Source organism: Chiloscyllium punctatum, chromosome 20, assembly GCF_047496795.1.
Source record: "Chiloscyllium punctatum isolate Juve2018m chromosome 20, sChiPun1.3, whole genome shotgun sequence".
In the NCBI taxonomy this organism is placed as follows: domain Eukaryota; kingdom Metazoa; phylum Chordata; class Chondrichthyes; order Orectolobiformes; family Hemiscylliidae; genus Chiloscyllium; species Chiloscyllium punctatum.
In genome coordinates this window covers 71450278-71475122 of record NC_092758.1, presented here as the reverse complement: position 1 = coordinate 71475122, position 24845 = coordinate 71450278, and the positions used below count along the sequence as shown (strand labels likewise).

The following is a 24845-nucleotide window of genomic DNA, read 5'->3' as shown; positions in this document are numbered from 1 at the left end:
ATCAAGTGTGTTGGTCTGCAGGCCCTTCTTAAGTTTTTGAAGGGGCAGCTGTTAAAGGTTTGTTTGCACTTCAGCCCACACTCCTGATGTATAGGCACCCAGTACGGAGAAGGGTGGACAAGACGACATGCCTTAGAACATAGAACATTAAGGTGCAGTACAGGCCGTTCAGGTTGCACCGACCTGTGATATTACTCTGCCCATCTAACCTACACCATTCCTTATTATCCACATCTATGTCCAATGCCCTTAATGATGGTGAGTCCTTTACTGTTGCAGGCCGACCATTCCACTCCCCTACTATTCTGAGTAAAGAAACTACCCCGATATCTGTTCTAAATCTGTCACCTTCTCATGATTCTCATGCCAAGAGGGCCATTAACAGGTTCAAGTAGTAGTCTCATTGTTCCTGACTGTCTCTCCCTATTTCACGGTTATTGCTGTCCCTGGGGAAAGGGAGCACGCGGTGCTCACTGGCAGGTCTCAACCGCTGGCGTAACAGGAGTTGGAGTGCTTTATCAACCTATATAATATTCTGATTTAGTTAATCGTTTGTGTTTAGCCTTTTGAGTTTGTGTTTAGACAATAAACAATAGGTGCAGGAGTAGGCCATTCTGCCCTTTGAGCCTGCATCACCATTCAATATGATCATGGCTGATCATCCTTAATCAGTGTCCTGTTCCTGCTTTATCTCCATAACCCTTGATTCCACAATCCTTGAGAGCTCTATCCAACTCTTTCTTAAATGAATCTGGGCCTCCACTGCCCTCTGGGGCAGAGCATTCCACACAGCCAACACTCTCTGGGTGAAGACGCTTCTCCTCATCTCTGTCCTAAATGGTCTACCCCGTATTTTTAAGCTGTGTCCTCTGGTTCGGAACTCACCCATCAGCGGAAACATGTTTCCTGCCTCCAGAGTGTCCAATCCTTTAATAATCTTATGTCTCAATCAGATCCCCTCTCAGTCTTCTAAATTGAAGGGTATACAAGCCCAGTCGCTCCAGTCTTTCAGTGTAAGGTAATCCCGCCATTCCAGGAATTGACCTCGTGAACCTACGCTGCACTCCCTTAATAGCCAAAATTTCTTTCCTCAAATTTGGAGACCAGAACTGCACACAGTACTCCAGGTGTGGTCTCACCAGGGCCCTGTACAGCTGCAGAGGAACCTCTTTGCTTCTATACTCAATCCCTCTTGTTATGAAGGCTAGCATGCTATTAGCCTTCTTCACTACCTGATGTACCTGCATGCTTACCTTCATTGACTGGTGTACAAGAACACCCAGATCTCTTTGTACTGCCCCTTTACCTAAATTGATTCCATTTCGGTAGTAATCTGCCTTCCTGTTCTTGCCACCAAAGTGGATAACCATACATTTATCCACATTAAACTGCAATTTGTTTTCAGTTTGGTGCCCTGGGAAGAGGGCTATTTTATTTTCCCATTGTTTCTGTTTTGGACCCCTTAGAAGAGCCAAGGGGCTTAGCCCGTACTGTCCCTGTCTCAGATGTGCTTGGTGGGGATCAGTGAGGGGAGTTTTATTTTCAGTTGAAATAAGCAGTGAAACTTCCTCTGGATTTTAAACCAATTTGTCTCTATCCCAGGAGTGTTCGATAGGGACGGAGGGGGGAGTGTTTATTTATTTAGTTGTTTATTTGTTTTCTTGATTTTGCTTGACTTTACTTATTCTTTAGCTCCTTTTGGTCCCTTCCTAAAAGAGGTTTGGTCAGGATAGAGTCAGAGTGTGGTGCTGGAAAACCACATCAGGTCAGGCAGCATCTGAGGAGCAGGAGAATCGACGTTTCGAGCATAATCCCTTCATCAGGAATGTGGCTTGTGGCCCAAGGGGGCTGAGAGACAAATGGGAGGGTGGTGGGTGGGGCGGGGCGGGGCGGAGCGGAAGGTAGCTGAAAATATAGGTAGATAATGGTGGGGAGAAGGTGATACGTCAGAGAAGAGGGGGAGCAGATGGGGGCGGTGGGGAGAAGGAAGATGGATAGATAGGACAGTTCAAGAGGGTGGTGCTGAGTTGGAAGTTTGTATCTGGGATAAAGTGAGGGGGAGGGGAAATGAGGAAATTGGTGAAATCCACAATGAGCCCATGTGGTCGAAGGGTTCCAAGGCAGCAGATGAGGTGTTCTTCCACCAAGTGTCAGATGGTTAGGATTTGGCGGTGGAGAAAGACCAGCACTTGCATGTTCTTGGTGGAGTGGGAGGGGTGTTAGTGATCGGCCATAGGGTGGTGGGGATGTTTTGTGTGTGTGTGTGTGTGTGTGTGTGTGTGTGTGTGTGTGTGTGTGTGTGTGTGTCAGAGATGTTCTCTGAAACATTCTGCAAGTTGGCGTCCTGTCTCCCCAATGTAGTGGAGACCACATTGGAGCAACGGACACAGGTGACGTGTGTCGAAGTACAGGTAAATCTTTGTGGAACGTGTGAGGACAAAGTAAAGGGAAAGCCATTTCTTTGATTGGTAGTTGATTTTTATTTTTCCCGAGTGAATTAGAATTTCTTTTTTGCTTAACAATGTCAAGGCAGCTTTATTTTCTGTTTTGAAAGAGCAGAGTGAGCTTTGCTCTGTGTTTCACCCAGTGCTGTCCCTGTCGCGGGAGTGTCTGTTGGGGGGAATCTTCGATTTTTTTATATTTGCACTTATTGTTTAAAAGAGTGGAGGCTTGTTTTTCGGACTGAAGGTCTGTGACTAGCAGTGTGCTACAAGGATCAGTGCTGAATCCACTGCTTTTTTATATTTATGTAAATGATTCAGGTGTGAATATAGGTGGAATGGTTAGTAAATTTGCAAATGACACTAAAATTAATGAAGGTTATTTCTGAGTAAAATGGGATCTTGATCAGATGGGCCAATAGGCTGAGGAGTGGCCAATGGAGTTTAATTTTGATAAATGTGAGGTGCTGCATTTTGGTGTGGCAAACCAGGGCAGGACTTGTATGGTTAATGGTACTGTCCTGGGGAGTGTTGCTGAACAAAAAGACCTTGGGGTGCAGGTTCATAGTTCCTTGAAAATTAAGTCTCAGGTTGACAGGGTAGTGAAGAAGGTGTTCAATGTGCTTGCCTTTATTGGTCAGAGCATTGAGTATAGGAGTTGGGTGGTCATGTGTCGATTCAGGACATTGATTTGGCCACTTTTGGAATATTGCATTGAATTCTGGTCTCCTTGCTATAGGAAGGATGTTGTTAAACTTCAACGGGTTCAGAAATATTACAAGGATGTTGCCGGGGTTGGAGGGTTTGAGCTGAATAGGCTGGGGTTATTTTCCTTAGAGCATCGGAGACTGAGGTTATATATAATCTTATGGCAATTATATAACCTTTTAAAGAGGTTTATAAAACCATGAGAGTCACGGATAGGGTGGGGAGTCCAAAACTTAGAGGACATAGGTTTAAGGTGAGAGGGGATAGATTTAAAAGGGATATAAGGGGCAACATTTTCACACAAAAGGTGGTGTGTGCATGGAATGAGCTCCAAGTGGTGGAAGCTGGCACAATTACAACATTCAAAAGGCATCTGGATGGGAAGCATTTAGAGGGACTTAGGTCAAATGCTGGCAAATGGAACCAGATTTAGGATATCTGGTTGGCATGGACGAGTTGGACCAAAGGATCTATTTCTGTGCCATACAAATCTGACTCTATAAGAAGGGAGGCAGTGGCATTGTGGTTTTGTCATGAACTGGTAAATTGTATCCCAAACCTAATTTAGATCTCACCTTGATGAATTTGTGTTCATTGAAACAAAATCTGGAATCTAAAGAGCACCTAGTTTAATGGTCATGATTTGGAGATGCCGGTGTTGGACTGGTGTGAACAAAGTTAAAAATCCCACAACACTAGGTTATAGTTCAACAGGTTTAATTGGAAGCACACTAGCTTTCGGAGCTGAAGGAGCAGGGCTCCGAAAGTTAGTGTGCTTCCAATTAAACCTGTTGAACTATAACCTAGTGTTGTGGGGTTTTTAACTTAGTTTAATGGTGACCTTGTAATTATTGCTGATGGTCAAAAAAATACTCATTCAGTAATGACCTCCTATGGAAGGAAATTAGCTGTCCTCACTTGGTCTGACAGTTGGAATATACCTCAGGGAAATCGGAAGGGCAAAAAGGGGATGCAGGATAATTTTGGCAAATACAGTTAAGGAGAATTCAAAGAAATTTTACAAGTAGTTTAAAAGCAAAAGAGTTACTCGAGACAGAATAGGGCCCCTTAAAGATCAATGAGGCCATCTATGTGTGGAACTGCAGGGGATGGATGAGGCATTAAACAAATATTTTGCATCAAAATAGATTGTGGAGAAGAACATGGAAGCTAGGGAACTTGGAGAAATAAATAATGATGTCTTGAAAAGTGTTCATATTACAGAAAAGAAGGTACTGAATATCTTAAAGTGCATAAAGGTAGATAAATCCCCAGGACCTGATCAGGTGTATCTCAGAACTTTGTGGGAAACTAGGGAAGAGATTTTTGTGATCCTTGCTGAGATATCTGTATCATCGACAACCATGGGTGAGGTGTGGGAAGATTGGAGGGTGGCTAATATGGTGCCATTATTTAAGAAAGGTGGTAAGAAAAAGCCAGGGAACTGTTGACTAGTGAGCCAGACATCCGTGCTGGGTAAACTGTTGGATGGGCTTCTGAAGGATAGAATTTACATGTAATTGGAAAGGCAGAGACTCATTATGGATAGTCAACATGGCTTTGTGTGTGGGAAATCTTGTCATATTAACTTGACTGAGTTTTTTGAAGAGGTGACAAAGAAGATTGAAGAAGGCTGAGGAGTGGACGTTGTCTATATGGACTTCAGTGAGGTGTTTAACAAGGTATACGAAAGGATACTCCTCTCTCATATCGGGGATGGAGAGTGCTGCATGCAGCAATCCAATGCAACAGGTGACAAGGAACTTTACTTGATGCCAGACCACGTGCATGTTCTGTGGCCTGGAGGAGACCATGTTTCACATTTATGTTTAGTATGTCCATTTGCAGCCCCTTTTTAGTTTGTTAAAGTGGGAGTGCCCGAGTTCGACTGGGATGGACAAGGTTAAAAATCACACAACACCAGGACATTTTATAAATTGCTACTTTCGAAATAAAGCCGGTCTGACTCTAGGTTGGAATACAGACAGACTCTAACCTCCCCTTATAATGCAGTGCCAGAACTGAGGTGTCACTTTTTAAAATAAAAGCTGAAGTTATCTCGGGAATGTGACTTAAAAGAAGTTCTGGGATTTACATATTAATGAATTGAAACCTGCAGCCCATTCTAAGTTATTAAAGACTTGACAGCAATCCAGGTTTGTTCAATACATTGCATCAGTTGTATGACAAATTGATCTTTTACTATAAATTCTGTGTCCTGTGATCCTGCCCCACCAGCTACCTGATGAAGGAGCAGCATTCCGAAAGCTTGTACTTACAAATAAACCTGTTTGACTGTAACCTGGTTTTGTGTGATTTCTAACCTAGATTTTTGAAGGAGCTGCTGTTAAAATAAAACACTCCATTCTATGGGCATTCTGTGTGAGGAGGGGTGGTCAAGTCTACAGGCCTTCTCATGGCTTGACTTGAAGATGACCACTAACGTGTTTGACAGCGAGCCGAGGGTGGGCTCATCATTTTTAATTGTCTACCCTTTTGCGATTACATCCACACTTGTATCCCTGGAGAGGGAGCACATGGAGCTCACTGGCATGGTCGAGATTTTTCAAGCCTTGTGGGCACAGCAGGGACTGGAGTACATTGTCAACCTGGATAATGATTTTCTGATTTAGTTAAATTCTTCAGAGGTACATGTTTCCATTTTGCCTTTTGAATTTGTTTGTTTTCAGCATGGTGACCCAGGAAGAGGGCAGTTTTACTTTCCCTTTGTTTTGATTTTGGATCCCTTGGAGAGGCCAAGGGGGCTGTTATTTTAGTTTACTGTCCCTGTCCCAGATGTGCTTGATGAGGAGTGAAATTTTATCTTCAGTTGAAATGAGCAGGGCAAATTCTTGATTTTAAACCACTGTTGTATCTGTCCTGAGACCTTTCAATGGGAATGGAGCAAATGGGATTTTCTGATTAATTTTTCATTTTCTTTGATATTGCTTGAATTTATTTTTACTTGCCCCTTGTCGTCACTGTGCCAAAGAGGTTGGTGTGGACAGAGTCAAGGGAGAGCTACTTTTTGTTTGTTTATTTCTTTTCTTCCCAGACTATTAGGATCTTTATTTTTGTTTAACAAAGTCGAGGAAGCTGTATTTCTGTTTCTGTGTTCCAGCCAGTGCTGTTCCTGTCCCAGGAGTGTCTAATGGGGACAGTGTTGCAGGGGTGGGGGCTGTGCTGCTTGTCTTTCTGTTTATATATTTTGTTTAAAAGAGTAGAGGGTTGTTTATGGCCTCCGGTGTTGTGGAGGATCAATGTTGTGTCCACTGCTCATGGTTAGATGTGAATATAGGAAGTATGGTTAATTAGTTGAGACCAAAATTGATGGTTTAGTGGACAGTGAAGGAGGTGATCTCAGAGTACAAAAATCAACACCAGGTTAAAGTTGAACAGGTTTATATGAAACTGCACGCTTTCAGAGCCCCACTCCTCCTTCACGCAGCCAGTGAGAGAGAATGGAACAGACACAGAATTTATATGTCAAAGATGAAAGGATTGTACAATTTATGCAAATGTATCGAGCAAACCTAGATGACTATTAAGTCTTTAATCAGTTCAAATGGTGATGCAGGTTTCGATTGATTAATATGTAAATCCCAGAAGTTCTTTCAAGTCACAGCCCCGAGATAATTTCAGGTTTTATCAGAATAGAGGTGACCCTTCAGGTCAGACAGTGCATTTTAGTGTGAGGCTATATTTCAAGTCTGTTTGTGTCTCAGCCTGGTTTTATTTTCAAAGTAGGAATTTATAAAGTGCTACACTGACTGACTGCCTACAGATTGTGCTTTTTTGAACAAATAGAATGTATCTGCAAATATAAATCCGCAAATGCAAATTCACCCAAAGACTTGTATGTGTGTGTGTGAGTGTGCACGTGCTCTTGAGAGAAAGTGTATGTGTGTACTTGAGAGGGAATGTTTGTGAGCGTGAGAGCATGCGTGTGAGTGTGTGTGCGAGCGAGTGTGAAGGAGTATATGCCTGTAAGAGAGTCCATGTTTGTGTATGTATGAGTGAGAGTATGTGTGAGAGAGTGTATATAGCGTGGTGAGGTCACCTGTAGTGTGACATGAACTCAAGATCCTAGTTGACGCCATTCTCATGGGTACCGAACATGGCTATCAGCTTCTGTTTGGAAACTCTGCATTGTTATGTGTCCTGAAGTTCGCCTGAGAGGACGTTTACCCAAAGATCTGAGGCTGAATGTCCTCGGCCGCTGAAGTGTTCCCTCACTGGAAGGGAGTATCTCTGTCTTACGATTGTTGCACGGTGTCCATTCATCCATTGTCGTAGCATCTGTTTGGTTTTGCCAATATACCATGTTTTGGGGCAACGTTGGCCAAGTTACATGAGTACCTGCAACCAAGTGCATGTGTCATGGCAACCACTGCAAGACATATCAAAGCATAGACCATTACATGTGGGGACAGCACCCAGTATATGCACAGCAGGTACTCAACCAAAATTGTATATCTTATATGCTGCAGGCAAGGATGTCCAGAGGCACGGTATATTGGCAAAACCAAGCAGACACTATGACAACGGATGAACGGACACCATGCAACAATCACCAGACAGGGATGTGTGGGAACACCTCAGTGGTCTAGTGGGTATATGTCCTCCAAGGCGGACTTCGGACAGGCAGCAACGCAGAGTTGCCGATCCCATATTCGATATCCGTGAGGAGGGCCTCAACTGGCATCTTGGGTTCATGTCACATTATAGATGACTCTACCACACTCTGCATGCGCACACATACACTCTCAAACACACACACACTCACATAGACCCTCCCTCCTCTCATACACACACACTCATACTCTCACAGGCTTATAATCGCTCACACTTGCGCACACGCACTCTTTCTCTCTCTTTCTCTACCCCCCCTTCTCCCCCTCTGTCAAGCACACCCGCACATGCACAAACCACCACCCATATACCTACACACTCTCCCTCACAAATTCTCTCGCTCTCGCTCTCATACACACAAGCACACACACGTACATGTACACAAATTTATGGGGTGAATTTGCAGATTTGTATTTGCAGATCCATTCTATTTTGTTCAAAAAGCACACAATCTGTAGGCAGTCAGTCCATGTGGCATTTTATAAATTCCTACTTTGGAAATAAAGTAGGACACTCCTACACACACACGCACACGCACTCCTGTACATAGACATGTGCGTGCACATGTATGTTTGTGGGGTGAGTTTGTACTTGCAGAGTTACATTGTACTTTGCTCAAAAACTGCATGAACCCATGTAAGACTCTGTTAACTCACTTTTTAGATTAGACTCAGTCTAAACATTATGGCATAGACAGGGAACACAGGGGGCTAATACCTTCAAAATCTTAACATCTTGTCTGGCTGACACCAATTGTTGTAGTTAACCTGAGAATGTAACTTCTAAAAAAGGTTTTGTGATTTACTCATGAAAGAAGTGAAACTATCATGGTCATTCTAACAGACGAGAAACTCAACAAACAATCAAGGTATTTTTCAATGTATAATTTCAGTACATCACACTGTAAACTTTTGCTATAAATTCTGTGTCTTACAGTTGTGTACTTCACAACCACCTGATGAAGGAGCAGCACTCCGAAAGTTAGTGCTCCCAATTAAACCTGTTGGACTATAACCTGGTGTTGTGTGATTTTTAACTTTGTACACCTCAGTCCAACACCAAGCAACTCCAAATCAGTCTGACTCCAGGCTGAGATGCAAACAGACTTGAAACGGAGCCTCACACTAAAACACACTGTCTGACCTGAGGGGTCACCTTTATTTTGATAAAACCAGAAGTTATGTCAGGGCTGTGACTTGAAAGGACTAATTTACATATTAATCAATTGAAACCTGCATCTTCATTCTAACTGATTAAAGACTTAATAGGTTTGGTCAATACATTTACAAAAGTTCTATGACCCTTTTAGCTTTGATGTATAAATTCTGTGTCTGATGTGTTAGTCATAGAGATGTACAGCACAGAAACAGACCCTTCGGTCCAACCTATGCCGACCAGATAGCCCAACCCAATCTAGTCCCACCTGCCAGCACCCGGCCCATATCCCTCAAACCCTTTCTATTCATATACACATCCAGTTGCTTTTTAAATGTTGCAATTGCACTAGCCTCCATCACTTCCTCTGGCAGCTCATTCAATACACATACCACCTCTACATGAAAAAGTTGCCCATTACATCTCTTTTGTATCTTTCCCCTCTCACCCTCAACCTTTGCCCTCTAGTTCTGGACTCCCCAACCCCAGAGAAAAGACTTTGTCTATTTATCCTATCCATTCTCTCTCACTGGCTGCCTGAGGAAGGAGCGGGGGTTCAGAAAGCTTGCAGTTTCAAATAAACCTGTTGGACTGTGACCCGGTGGAGTGTGATTTTTTTTTTACTTTGTCCACTGCAGTCCAACCACCAGCACCTCCACATCTGAGTACAACAGGATTTGATTAGATGGGCCAATCAGCTGAGGATTGGCAGATGGAGTTTGTTAGATAGATGTGAACTATTGCAGTTTTGTATATCAAACCAGGGCAGGACGTGTACAAATAATGGTAGTGTCTGGGCAATATTGATGAACAAAGAGACCTTGGAGTTAAAGTTCCTTGAAGGTGTAGTCACAGATTGACAGTGTAGTGAAGAAGGTGTCTGGCATGCTTGCTTTCATTGGTCAGTGCATTAAGTTTAGGAGTTGGAGTGTCATATTACAGCTGTGCAGGTCATTGGTTAGGCCACTTTTAGAATAGTGCAATCAATTCTGGTCTCCCTGCTATGTCAAAGATGTGAAACTTGAAAGGGTTCAAAGATGATTTCCAAGGGTATTGCTGGGGTTGGAGGGTTTGAGTTATAGGGAGTTTTTTTCCCTCTGGAGCTTGGGAGGCTGAGGGACTGACCTTATAGAGGTTTCTAAAATTGAGGGGCATGGGTAGGATGAATAGCCACAGTTTTTTTCACAGGGTAGGGGAGTCCAAAACTAGAAGGCATAGGTTTACGGTGAGAGGGGAAAGATTTAAAAGGGACCTGGAAGGACCGTATTTTCACGCAGAGTGTGATGCACGTTTGGAATGAGCTGCCAGAAGACATGATGAAAGCGGGTACAATTGCAGCCTTAAAAGGCATGTTCATGAGTACATGTATCAGAAGGGTTTAAGAGGTCAAATGCTAGCAAATGGGACAAAATCAGTTTGGATACATGGTCGGTATGGTTGAGTTGGACCGAAGGGTGATTTTCAATGCTGTATAACTCTGTGACATGTGATTCCAGATATGCAGCAATGTAGTTGACATACAATTGAGATTCAAAGGGCAATTATATCAAAATATCCACAAAACGTAAATCAAAGAATGGAACTTGACAGACTACCTGGCATCACCGAGATGGAAACTACAATGGTCAGCCAACCCAGTTGACTCTGCAAAGTCCTTGTTACCAACTAAAGTTGGGAGAGCTCTCCAACTGACAAGTCAAGTAACAGCCTGAAATAGTCATACTCACAGAATTTTACCTTGTAGAAGTGTGCCAGACAACACTTACACTATTCTTGTTCAGTCCCATTGGGAAGACAGGCCCACCAAAACTCGTGGCACAGTGGTAGACAGTCAGATTGGGTTTGCACCAGGAGTCCTTAACATTAACTTTGGACCCTATGAACTCTCATGGCATCAGGTCAGTTAAAGGTAAGAAAACCTACTGGAGAATCATACTTTATGGAAAAGGCCCTTTGGCACCTCAAATCTGTATTGCCAAAATTACACTGCTACCTACATGAGGCAATATAGCTTTGAATGTTATGACACTTCAAGTGCTCATCCAGGTACGTTTTAAAGAATGAAAGATTTCCCTCCCAGGTAGCATATTCCAGTCTCCCACCATTCCACTATCTCTGGGCGAAAAAGTTTTTCATCAAAGCCCCTGCTTTTCATTTAAAAAATATTCCTCCTGTTATTGACCCTTCTACTAAGGAGCACAGCTGCTTTTTATTCACACTGTCTCCTCATAATCTTAAGATTACACGTCTGTTAGGTCTCCTCCTTATAGCTGAAATGCTCCATCCCAGGTAACAACATCCTGGTTAATTTCCTTTGCACCAGCTCCAGTCAATTGCATCCTTCCTATCAACCAGAATTGAACACAGTATTCCAGCTGTGGCCTAACCAAAGTTCTGTAGAGCTCCAACAAAACTTCCCTGCTCTAGTAATTTGTGTCATGACTGATAAAGGCAAGAAATCCAAATGCTGCCTTAACTACCCTATTATAACAAGTCCTGCTTCCTTCAGGGATCTGTGGATAAGATCTGCAATTTGAGAGGGAGTGGGTACAATCGGAAGTGACAATATTTCAGTTGAATAAAGGGAAATATGGAGCTATGAGGGAGCAACTGGCCAAAGTTCAATGGTGCAATACCTTAACAGGGAAGACCGTGGAGGAACAATGGCGGATATTTCTGTGTATAATGCAGAAGTTGCAGGATCAGTTCATTCCTAAAAGGAAGAAAGATCCCAGGAGGAGACATGGGCAGCCGTGGCTGACGAGGGAAGTAAAGAAACATATAAAGTTAAAAGAGAAAAAGTATAACTTAGGCAAGATAAGTGGGAAAACTGAGGACTGGGAAGCTTTTAAAAAACAACAGAGGACTAGTAAGAAGGAAATATGCAGAGAAAAAATGAGGTACGAAGGTAAACTGGCCAAGAATATAAAGGAGGATAGTAAAAGCTTTTTTAGGTATGTCCAAGGCAAAAAAATGGTTAGGACAAAAATTGGGCCCTTGAAGACAGAAACAGGGGAATATATTACTGGGAACAAAGAAATGGCAGAGGAATTAAATGGGTACTTCAGATCTGTGTTCCCTGGGGAAGACACAAGCAATCTCCCTGAGGTAACAGTGGCTGAAGGACCTGAACTTAAGGGAATTTATATTTGCCAGGATTTGGTGTTGGAGAGACTGTTAGGTCTGAAGGTTGATAAGTCTCCGGGACCTGATGGCCTGCATCCCAGGGTACTGAAGGAGGTGGCTCGGGAAATCGTGGATGCGCTGGTGATTATTTTCCAGAGTTCAATAGAATCGGGGTCGGTTCCTGAGGATTGGAGGGCGGCTAATGTTGTGCCACTTTTTAAGAAGGGTGGGCGGGAGAAAGCAGGAAATTATAGACCAGTTAGTCTGACCTCAGTGGTGGGAAAGATGCTGGAGTCTATTATAAAGGATGAAATTACGGCACATCTGGATAATAGTAACAGGATAGGACAGAGTCAGCATGGATTTATGAAGGGGAAATCATGCTTGACTAATCTTCTTGAATTTTTTGAGGATGTAACTCGGAAGATGGACGAGGGAGATCCAGTGGATGTAGTGTACCTGGACTTTCAGAAAGCTTTTGATAAAGTCCCACACAAGAGGTTAGTGAGTAAAATTAGGGCGCACGGTATTGGGGGCAAAGTACGAGATTGGATAGAGAATTGGTTGGCTAATAGGAAACAAAGGGTAGTGATTAATGGCTCCATTTCGGAATGGCAGGCAGTGACCAGTGGGGTACCGCAGGGATCCGTGCTGGGACCGCAGCTTTTTACAATATATGTAAATGATATAGAAGATGGTATCAGCAATAACATTAGCAAATTTGCTGATAATACAAAGCTGGGTGGTAGGGTGAAATGTGATGAGGATGTTAGGAGATTACAGGGTGACCTGGACAAGTTAGGTGAGTGGGCAGATGCATGGCAGATGCAGTTTAATGTGGATAAATGTCTGGTTATCCACTTTGGTGGCAAGAACAGGAAGGCAGATTACTACCTCAATGGTATCAAATTAGGTAAAGGGGCTGTTCAGAGAGATCTGGGTGTTCTTGTCCACCAGTCAATGAAGGCAAGCATGCAGGTACAGCAGGTCGTGAAGAAGGCTAATAGTATGCTGGCCTTCATAACAAGAGGAATTGAATATAGAAGCAAAGAGGTGCTTCTGCAGCTGTACAGGGCCCTGGTGAGACCACACCTGGAGTACTGTGTACAGTTCTGGTCTCCAAATTTGAGGAAAGACATTCTTGCTATTGAGGGAGTGCAGCGTAGGTTCACGAGGTCAATTCCTGGAATGGCAGGATTGCCTTACACGGAAAGACTGAAGCGACTGGGCTTGTATACCCTTGAGTTTAGAAGACTGAGAGGGGATCTGATTGAAACGTATAGGATTATGAAAGGATTGGACACTCTGGCAGGAGGAAACATATTTCTGCTGATGGGGGAGTGCCGAACCAGAGGACACAACTTAAAAATACGGGGTAGACCATTTAGGACAGAGATGAGGAGAAACTACTTCACCCAGAGAGTGGTGGCTGTGTGGAATGCTCTGCCCCAGAGGGCAGTGGAGGCCCAGTCTCTGGATTCATTTAAGAAAGAATTGGATAGAGCTCTTAAAGATAGTGGAGTCAAGGGTTATGGAGATAAGGCTGGAACAGGATACTGATTGGGAATGATCAGCCATGATCATATTGAATGGCGGTGCAGGCTCGAAGGGCTGAATGGCCTACTCCTGCATCTATTGTCTATTGTCTATCTCTCTGTTCATTTCAGATTCTTAGTGTCTTGCCATTCATTGAGTGCTCCCTTGTTCCTTCTTCCCAAATACATTCCCTCATTTATCAGGGTTAAATTACATTTGCTACTGATTTGCTCAACTGACTAATCCATTTATATATGCCTCCTGTTGTCAATCACCCAGGTAATCTTTGGGGCATCCACATACTTACTTATAAACCCCTGAGAAAAAGAACAGGATAGGAAACAACCCAAGAAAATCCAAATACATAAATAGAAAGCACCAGGCTATACCACCAGCGCTTCATCCAGAAGCTCACTGAAGATGCTACCTAGTATGGTGATGAAACGTCTGAAAACCAACCTTCCAGCTCAGCGAGCAAACCTCCATTCAGACCCCCTACATTCTCATCTACACCATTTATGAATATCACAAACAATAAGCACCCAACACTGATCCACTAGACTCCAGTTAGACAAATAACCATCTACCACAACCATCTGTCTCCTGTCACTAAACCAATTTTGGTTACATCTTGCCATGTTAACCTGAATCCTTTAGGCTTTTTACCTTGTTTATCATTTGTCCAAATTGGACATTGTCAAAGGCCTAATCAGATCAATATAAACTACATCATCTGTCCTATACTCAATCAAATGCTTAGTCACCTTTGAATTATTCCACCAGATTTATTAGGTATGACTTCCCTCAGACAAAGCCATGCTGATTATCCCTGGTCAAGCTCCTTTCTAAATGGAGCTTATATTTCTTTTTCAGTATTTTCTCCAATAGTTTCTCTACCATTGAGATGATTTAAGCATTTGTGTCAGGACCCTTATCATCCACAGCACCTGGAATACAACTCATATGGAGATGCGGATTTGCTCACTTTTAAATCTGCTAAACCTCCTCACTTCTTAATCTGCTTAAGAACCCCACAGTCCATCTTCATGAATTCTGTACTTACATCCTCCTCCTCCTGAGTGAAATCGAGTATGAAGTATTTGTTTAACACTGTGCTGCGGTCTCATTCACAGTTTGTTGCCTTGGTCCTAATATGCTGTACTCTTTGCCCGGTTATTCTCTTCCCCTTGGTATTCATGTAGAATACGTTGTGATTCTTCCTAATCTTACATGCAAGTGTTTTCTCTCTCACTTTCTTTGTTCTCCTAATTGCGTTCTTGAGGTCCCCCTTTGCACTTCCTGTACTCCTGTAGGGCCTCCAATGTTTTACTTCCTTTGTACCATTTATCTCTTTTTTTTTTATTCAGTCCTGAATATTCCTAGAAATAGTCTGGGCTTGTTGCATCTACATCTCACCTGAAAGAGAACATAGAACAGTACAGCACAGGAACGGGCCCTTTGACCTATGATAGTGTGCTGAACACGATGCCAAATTAAACTAATCCCTTCTGCTTGCCCTTGGTCTATATCCTTCCATTCGTTATATATTCATGTGCTTCTCTTAAAGTCCCTTAAACGGCCCTGTCATATTTGCCTCCTTGACCACCCCGTACTCCAGTGTACTCCAGACTCCTACCACTCTCTCTGTAAAGCATGTGCCCCTCCCATCCCCTATGAACTTTGCTCACATCTTAAATGCATCCCCCTTAGTTTTCGACATTTCAATTCTGGGGAAAAGATTCTGACTATCAGCCCTTTTTATGCGTCTCATAATTTTATAGACTTTTACCTTGTCTTCCCTCAGCTTTTGCCGAAAACAACTCCAGTTTCTCTAGCTTCTCCTTAAACCTCATACACTCTAATCCAATGCAGCATCCTGTTAAACCTTTTCTGCACCCTCTCCAAAGCGCCTCATCCATCCTGTAATCTGACAACTAGTTTGGCCCAACCAAAGTCTTATAAAGCTACAATGTGACATCCTGACTCTTGTACTCAGTTCCCTGACCAGTAAAGACAAGCATGCCATATGCCGCCTCTGCCATCCTATCTAATCTACTTGCATGGCCACTTTCAGGGAGCAATGAACTTGAACCCCCAAGATCCCCCTGTACATCAGCGCTGTTCAGGGTCCTGCCATTAATAAAATACTTTTCCTTAACAATCCTTGACAGTCAGGGCATTGAGTGAAGAAGTTGGGACGTTATGTTGCAGTTGTGCAGGACCTTGATGAGTCTGCTCTTGGAGTATTGTGTTCAGTGTTCGTCACCTTGCTTATAGGAAGGATGTTGTTAAACTGCAAAGAGTGCAGAGGAAACTTAGAAGAATGTTGTCAGGACTTAAGGGTCTGAGTCATAGGGAGAGGTTGGACAAGTTTGGACTTTCTCCTTTCAAGTGTGGCGGTGGGGGGGGATCTTTTGAAGTGTATAAGATCGTGAGAAGCATGGATAGGGTGAATGCACTCAGTCTTCCCAGGGTTGGGGAACCGAGGACTAAAGGGAAAAGAATAAAAGAGAACCTGAGGGGCAACTATTTTACACAGGTGGTGGTATGCATTTGGAATGAGTTACCAGCAGAAGTGGTTGAGGTGGGTACGTTAACAACATTTATAAAGTATTTGGACAGGATAGGAAAGCTTTCGAAAGATATGGGCCAAAAGCAGGGAAATGGGGTTAACGTGGATGGGCATCTTGTTCGGTGTGGACCAGTTTGGGCTGAAGAGCCTATGTCTGTGCTGTAGGGCTCTGTTACTCTATTTGATCTGCCAAAGTGCAGCACCTCACAGTTACCCAGATTAAACTCCAGTCTGCTACTTCTCTGTCCATATCTGCAACTGATCTATATCTTTGACAAACTTCTACACTATCCACAACTCCATCGATTTTTTGTATCATCTGCAAACTTACTAACCCACCCATCTACATTTTCATTCAAATCATTCATATATATCACAAACAGCAGAGGTCCCAGTACAGATCCCTGTGGAATACCACTAGTCACAGACCTCCAGACAGAAAAACATCCTTCCATCCAAGTGGCTATGTTAGTCCTGTACTCTCCCCAGATCCTTTTTGAGCTCTGTTCTGCTGTGGATTTACTCTCATGTTGCTCTTCCCATTCTGTTTTGATCTTGCCTTATTTTATAACTGCCTTATTTGCAAACTAATTTTCCATAATAAAATGTACAGTGGTGTGGTCACAGTCGCTGAAGGGCTCCCTCGCTGTCACCTGAAAAGCATCTGACTGGCTTCTTTCCCTAGAATTGGGTCCAGCACCACCCGTCCCTTGTTGCACCATTTACATGTTGATATAAAAAGCGCTACTATATACATTTCAGAAAATTTGCCCCAACTACCTTCTACCAGCTCCACATATCACTCATCTGATGAAACGGTGCTTGTTCATTTGACACCAATTAGGAGAAGCGCTGATAATAGCAAGGGTACAGAATGTAACCTGGGCAGATGGCTTCAGTGTCTCTTACCAAATCATAAAGGGTAAAGCTGTCACAGACCTGGTCCAGGAACAGGTCAGGGAACCAACAGAAGGGAAAGTTTGACTTGACCTTGACCTTGTCCTTACCAATCTGCTACTTGTATCTACCCACGATAGTATTGATACGAATAATTGCTGTACAATCCTTATACTGGAAGATGTTGCAGAAATATCCCATTCAATTCTTAAAGCTTGGAAAGCTCAGCATATTAATACAAAATATAAGATTGAAAAGTTTGCTGTAGCCAGAAGTGTCAAATGGATGAAATGCAGCCTCCTCCAGATGTCCCCAGCATCACAGATGCCAGTCTTCAACCAATTTGCTTCACTCCATGTGATATCAAGAGATGGTTAGGGGCACTGCAAAGGATACTGCAAAGGCTGTGTGTCCTGCCAGCATTCCAGCAATAGGGCTGAAGATATGTGTTCCAGAACTTGCTGCATCCTCGCCAGGTTGTTACATTACAGCTGAAACACTGGCATCTACTTGACCATGGAGAAAATTTTCCAAGTATATCCTGTATGCACAAAACAGGAGGAACACGACCAGCCAATTATCACCCCATCAGTTTACTCTCCATCAACGGTTAAGCTGTGGAAGGTGTCGTCAACAGTGCTTTCAAGCAGCATGTGTCATAGAGGTCTATAGCTCATAAAAAGCCCCTTCAAACCATCAGGTCTGTGCCAGTAAAAAATAACCATACAATGAGTAAAATCCCATTTTTTTTTTCAGTATTTGGCCCTTAGTCTTATATGTCTTGGCAGTGCAAATGTACCTCAATGCTGCTAACATGTTTTGAAGGTTTTACCTTTACCTCTACCACCCTCACAGTCAATGTGTTCCACATTCCCAGTACCCTGAGGGTGAAAAAGCGTTTCCCCACATTTGTTGTAAACCCCCTGCCCTTTACCATAAATCAATGTGCCTTGGTTATTGATCCCTCCACCATGGAGAAAAAATTCTTCCTGTTTACCCTGTCTATGCCTCTCGATTTTATACATCTCACTCCACTCAGTCTCCTCTGCTCCAAGTTAAACAATCCCAGAGTGTTCAATCTCTCTTCATAACTAAAATTTTCCAGCTCAGTTTGATACAGAGTCAACAGTTTGATAAAGTGGTGGCATGATGGCTCAGTAGTTAGCACTGCTGTCTCACAGTGCCGGGGACCCAGGTTCAATTCCACCCTTGGACTACCATTGTGTGGAGTTTGCACATTTTTCCCCGTATTTGCATGGATTTCATCCCGCTGCTTTGATATTCTCCCACAGTCCAAAAATATGCAGAGTAGGTGGGTTGGCTGTGTTAAATTGCCCATAGTATCATGGATGTACAGACTAGGTGGATTAACCATGGGAAATGCAGAGTTACAGGGAGAGGATAGGGAGGTGGATCTGGCTGGGATGCTTTTTGCAGGATCAGTGTGGATTTGATCGGCTGAATGCCCTGCTTCTACACTGTGGGGATTCTATGATTCTAAATTTCAGCACCCTCTCCCGTGTGTTCACCTCCCTTTTATAATATGAACTTTAGAACTCCACTCTGTGGCCTAACTGACTACTTATACAAATCCAGCATAACCTCCCCACTCTTAAAGTACATGGCAACGCTAATAAAAACAAATATGCCATATGCTGCTTTAAAGACTTAATAAATTGTCCTGCTACCTTAAGAGTCTGTTGGACATGCACACCAAGGTGTCTCTGATCCTCGGTGATGCCCATGGACCTACTGTTCATTGTGAATTTCCTAGCTTTATTTTTCCTTCCCAAATGCATCACCTCACACATTGAATTTGATTTACCACTGATCAGCTCATCTGACCAGCCTGTCTACATTCTCCTGTAATGTAAGACTATCCTATTTATCACCCCACCAATTTTTATTTCATCCTTGAACTGACTGATTAACTGTCCTACATGTCTTTTCTGTATACCATAAAAAGCAAGGGCACTAACACTGACCTACTTAGCAATAAGCTGCTCATTGGTGCCCAGTTTGGGTTCTACCAGGTCCACTCAGCACCTAAACTCATTATAGCCTTAGTTCAAACATGGACAAAAGAGTGGAATTCCAGAGCTGAGGTAAGAGTGTCAGCCCTTGATATCAGGCTGCACTTGATTGAGCATGGCATCAAGGAGCCCTTGCAAAATGAGTCATTGGGAAGTAGGCAGAAAGCTCTGGTCTTTGGAGTATTAACTAGTAATATGACTAGTTATATTTGTGAATTAATGAGGAAAAAAAAGAATAAAAAGTTGGTCCATACAATCTACCTCTTTGATCAAATCTTTGGTCATCTGACCTAATGTCGTCTTTTAAATGTTGATCAGTTTTCAATGCTCATTCGTGGGATTTGATCATCACTGTCAAGGTCAGCATTTATTGTCCATTCTTAGTTGTTTTGATAATGTTGTGGTGAGCTGTATCATTGAACTGTAGCTGTTTGGTGTAGATACTCCACAATGCTGTCACAGTCACACAGTCACTCACTCATTCACGCACACAAGCAAACTCATCCTCACACGCACACCCTTTCTCCTCACAAGATACTGGGTGGGAGTATGTGAACATTTGCAAGGAGGATGCAGGATGAGTTAGGGAGTGCAAGCGTGATACCAGATGTGTGCTCACGAGGATGATACAGGATTTGTGTATTTGCATATGTGTGTGACCAAAATAGAGGGCTTGTGTGTGTGAGGATGATGAAAGGGATTTTAACCTTGAGACACTGAAGGGCAGAGATTCTGTTTTTGCACAATGTCTTTTGCATGTGTGGTCATGCTATGAGAATGACATTAAAGGGGACATATTAAGTCAGATATGATAGGAAAGAAAATGTCGCACAGAGGTTAAGTGAGTAGTTCTTTCAAAGAGATATGAATATTTTATACTGAAAACACTGAATGGATGACCACTCTCAGTTCTCCCAATAACACTGAAGGAATGGTGATACATTTCCAAGTCAAAATGATGAGTGGTTTGGAGGGCCACTGCAGGTGGTGATGTTCCTATGTATCCGCTCCCCTTGGCCTGCTAGATGCTCATGGTCATGGGTTTAGAAGGTACTGTTGAAGGAATGTTGGTGAATTTCTGTCTTGAATCTTGTAGATGGTACACATTGCTGCCAAATGAGCACTGGCGATGATGAGGGACTAAATGAGGGGCCAGGGTGGCACGGTGGCTCAGAGGTTAGCTCTGCTGCCTCACAGTGCCAGGGACCCAGGTTCAATTCCTGCCTCTGGCAACTGTGTGTGTGCAGTTTGCACGTTCTCCCCGTGTCTGTGTGAGTTTCCTCTGTTTGCTCCGGTATCCTCCCACAGTCCAAAGATGTGCAGGTCAGGTGAATTGGTCATACTAAATTGCCCATAGTGTTAGGTGCATTAGTCAGGGGTAAATATAGGGTAAGGGAATGAGTCTGGGTGGGTTACTTTTCGGAGGATTGGTGTGGACTTGTTGGGCCAAATGGCGTGTTTCCATACTGTAGGGAATCTAATCTAATCTAAATGCTTGTGGATGTGGTGCCAATCAAGCAAGCTTTTTTGACCTGGATGGTGTCAAGCTTCTTGAGTATGTTGGACCTGCAGATATGTGAGGAGTAATTCAGCGTATGCCTGATTTGTGCCTGGTAGATGGTGGACAGGCTTTTGGGAGTCAGGAGGTGAGTTAGTCTCTGCAGGATTCTAAGCCTCTGGCCTGCTCCTTGTAGCCACAGTATTTATATAGCTAGTCCAATTCAGTTCTGGATAATAGTTGATGTTGAGAATGGGTATTTAGTAATAGTAATGCCATTGAATGTCAAGGACAATAGTTAAATTCTCACTCGTTAAGAATTGTCATCGGATGGCATTTGTGTGGCACAAGTGTTTTTTTACTTGTGTCTTGTCAGCCCAAGTCTGGATATTAACCAGAGCTTGCTGCTTTTGATGTGGACTATTTCATACTTTATTCAGTGGAGTGCTCTGGTGTATTTGTAGGTGCAAAATAAGTATGATCTGTTATTGAATGAAAAGAGAGAGAGTCTGAAGGTACAGGGAAGATGAAGAGAGATGGGCAGAGGATAGACTTTTCTCATTTCATTCATCTCTTTTTCACAGACATTGACATCACTGCGAGGGAATTTATCCACACGGAAGATTTCACGTAAGTTCCAATTGAGTTGGTCTATCACTCATTGTGTTGATTGATAAAATCCATTGGCATTACACTGGGACAATGTTTCAATGTGCATGAGAGAGAGAGGGTGTGGGAAACTGCGTCAAGAATACAGAGTGGGTGTGTGAGAAATTGATAAGAGTAAATTGGGTATGTTGGTATACAAGGAAGGTGAATGTGTGCAAGGCTGATACAGGGAGGGTGAGTGTGCGCGAGGAGGATACAGGGTGAATGAGTATGCAAGGAGGATATTGGTGTGGGTGAGTGCACAAGCTAGTATACAGGATAGGTGAGAGCATGGGCTGAATTTCACTGTGTGCGTGTGAGAAATTGCAAGGAGGATATTGTGTATGAGCAAGGTTGTATAGGGTGGGTCAAAGAGTGTCTGGTGTAGACGGTGGTTGAGAGTGTGCGAGGAAGATAGTGGGTGGGTGAGGGCAAGCGCAAGAAAGTGTGTGAGCATCTGCAAGGAGGATGCAGGGTGAGTGAGAGAGTGCAAGAATGATATAGGATATATGCATGCAAGGAAGATACAGGTGTGCGTGAGGTGATATAGGAGGTGTGTGTGTATGAGAGCGGTGCATGAATAAAGAAAATGTGCTCAGAAGGAGGAACAGAAGCCTGCGTGCGTGTGAGGATGTTTGCAGCTAAGTGAGACGATAATGGCGGGTGTGTCGGTGACAATGATAGAGAGTGTGAATGTGCATGAGGGAAATTGTGGCTGTGCGCGCATGTGTAAGATGCAGCAGAGGGGGTGCATGTGACAGGACAATAGAGAGGATATGTATATAAGCGGACAATGGGTTGTGTTGTGTGAGAGAGGACAGTAAGGAGTTATGTTTGTGTGAAGATGACGGTGTATTTGAGTGTGTGTGCATGTGTTTGAGGATGATAGGGAGTGTGTGAGGACGAGAAGTGTATATGTGTGTATGAGAGAGAACAAAAGAGGGCGGTATAGGTGTGTGAAAAGGAATGTGTGTGTGTGTGTGTGTCTATATATGAGGCCATTAGAGCTGGTGCGTCTATGAGGGTGATTGAGCATGTGTGCGCCCGTGAAGATGATTAACCTACTGTATTTATGGTATTGATTGCGGGTGTATGTATGGACAGTTAAGGATGGGTGTGTGTGCGTGAGAATGGCTGTGTGTATACGTGTAGACGAGAGGGCTGTGGGTGCGTGGAGAGCATTGAAGGAGTTACTGTGTGAGGACAATAGAGGATTTGTGGGTGTAAGTGTACAAATATGTGCATTTGTGTGGACAATTGAGGGTGGCTGTGTGTATGAGAGAGAGAAGGAATGAGGCTGTGTGCACATGCGTGCATGTGAGAACGCCTGAGGATGGGTGTATGTGCTACAGCTCAAGATGATGTGTGTGTGCACACTCACGAAGACAACAGAGGGTGTGTGTGGTATATGCGAGGACAACTGAGGGTGTGCATGAGCATGTGCGAGGACGTCAGAGGGTGTATGTGTGCGCGCGTGCGCCATGAGCATCAAGGGGTGGGTGGGGGTGTGTGTGAGCGCACAAAGACCAAAGGGGGGTGTGGGGGGAGGTGTGTGTGTGTGTGAGTGTGAGAGAGAGAGAGAGCATGCGAAGACCATCAAGGGTGTGAGAGAGCACGCAAGGACCATCGGGGACAGGGAGCGTGTGTGTGCATGCATGAGAGGGCCATTGAGTGTGTGTGAGAGAGAGTGAGCGAGCATGCGTGCGAGGACCATCGAGAGCACTTGAGGACCAATGGGGGCGGGGAGGGTGGGTGTGTGTACATGCAATTGCGTGACCGAACCATCGAGGGTGGGAGTTGGGTGTGTGTGTGTGCTGACGATCAAGGGTGTGTGTTTGTGCAAGCATGCACAAGGACCATGTGAGAGTGTGCAAAGACCATAGAGGTTATGTATGAGAATGCGCACGAGGACCATCGGGGGGGTGGGGGATGGTGGGGCAGGGGGTGTGGTGGTGGCGGGATGGGTGGGTGGGGATGTGTGTGTGTTCATCAGTAAGAGAGGGCGCGTGTGACAATGATCAAGTGTGTGTGCACACACGAGGACCAATGAGGGTGTGTGAAAGAGCGCATGAAGACCATTGAAGCTGTGTGTGAGAGCGTGCGAGAGGACCATCGGTTGGTGGGGGTGGGGGCGGGGGCGGAGAAGGCGTGTGTTCGTGCATTGGGGGGAGGTGTGCGCACGCATGCAAGCGCACAGACCATGGAGGTGTTTGTGTGCACAAGGACAATCGTGGGTGTGTACATGCGTGGGTATGATCAAGGGTGTGTGTGTACGTGCATGCGTGAGGACAATAGAGGGTGTGTGTGCGCGCAAGGAAATAAAGTGTATGTGTGCACGATTGAGAGTGGGGTCTGTGTGTATACACGTGAGGGCGATTGAGGGTGGGGTGTGGGGGTGTACGTGCGTACACCTGCTTGAGGACGATTGAGGATGTAAACGCACACGTGAGCACAATTGAGGGTGTGTGCACATGCATGTGAGGGTTTGTGTGTGTATGTGTGCGTGCATGAAGATGATCAAGGATGGGTGTGTATGCACGTGAGGACACTCAAGGGTGTCTGCATGTACATGAGGTTGTTTGAGGATGTGTGTGCATGTGAGGACAATAGAGCTGTGTTTGTGCACGCGTGAGGACGGTATAGGGTGTGTGCGCATTCGCATGTGAGAGGACAATTGAGTGTGTATGTGCACGAACACGCAAGGATGATTGAGTGGATGTACTAGCGCATGCATGAGAGGATGATTGAGGGTGTGTGCGCGCGTGAGAGGATGTTAGAGGGTGTGTACGCATGCGTGAGGACGATCGAGGGTGTGTATGTGTTTATACATGCGAGAAGACCATTGAGGGTGGGGGTGTGTGTGGGTGCGTGCGAGGACCATCAAGGATGGGTGTGTGTGTGTGCGCGCGCGCATGCACCATCTAGGGGATGTATGTGCGCGTGCCTACGCGAGGACCATGGAGGGGGGCATGCGTGCCAGCATGCGCGAGGAGAATCAAGGGGGTGTGTTTGTGTGCCTGTGGACGGTCAAGGGTTAGTGTGTGTGCAAGTGTGAGGATGATGGAGGGTGTGTATGCGCGAGGACAATGGAGGGTATGTGTGCGGACATGAACCCAATTGAGGGTGTGTGTGTGCAAGTGTGAAGATGATTGAGGGTGGGGGTGTGTGTACACACGCCAGGACGATTGAGGATGGGGTGTGGCAGTGTGCGCGCTCGAGGATAATCGATGGTGTGTACGCATGCATGAGGACAATCTAAGGCGCGAGAGAACGTTCGAGGGTGTGTGTATATGTGTGCACGTGAGGACGATCAAGGGGTTGTGTATGGCTGCGCATGCGCATGTGAGGACGATAGGAGGGAGCGCGTGCACATGTGAGCATGATAGAGGGTGTACGTGTGTGCGTGCACAAGCTGAGGAAGATAGAGGCTGTATGCATGTGCGCAAGTGGGCAATCGAGGGTGTGTTTGTGTGTGTGTACGTGCGAGCACGATCAAGGGTGTGTGTATGCGCGCATGAGGACGATCGAAGGGGTGTGCATGCAAGAGTGTGAGGTTGATCGAGAGTGTGTGCATGCACGAGGTCGATTGAGGGGAGTAT

At 44.4% G+C, this 24845-nt stretch overlaps 1 protein-coding gene across 8 annotated transcripts in view; it reads left to right on the top strand.

Moving 5' to 3' along the window:
- The window catches only part of uimc1 (ubiquitin interaction motif containing 1), a 55547-nt gene that overhangs the window by 7063 nt on the left and 23639 nt on the right, over positions 1 to 24845 (top strand). For 3 of the 8 annotated variants that reach the window (XM_072591055.1, XM_072591050.1, XM_072591057.1), the window contains exons 2-3: positions 4758 to 4901; positions 21183 to 21228. In XM_072591055.1, coding sequence (XP_072447156.1) covers positions 4866 to 4901; positions 21183 to 21228 — 82 coding nt within the window. In that variant the 5' untranslated portion in view covers positions 4758 to 4865. Of the gene's footprint in view, positions 1 to 4001; positions 4902 to 12512; positions 12563 to 21182; positions 21229 to 24845 lie in introns of those variants that run through there. The other 5 variants (XM_072591053.1, XM_072591054.1, XM_072591051.1 and 2 more) reach the window with 5 other exon arrangements.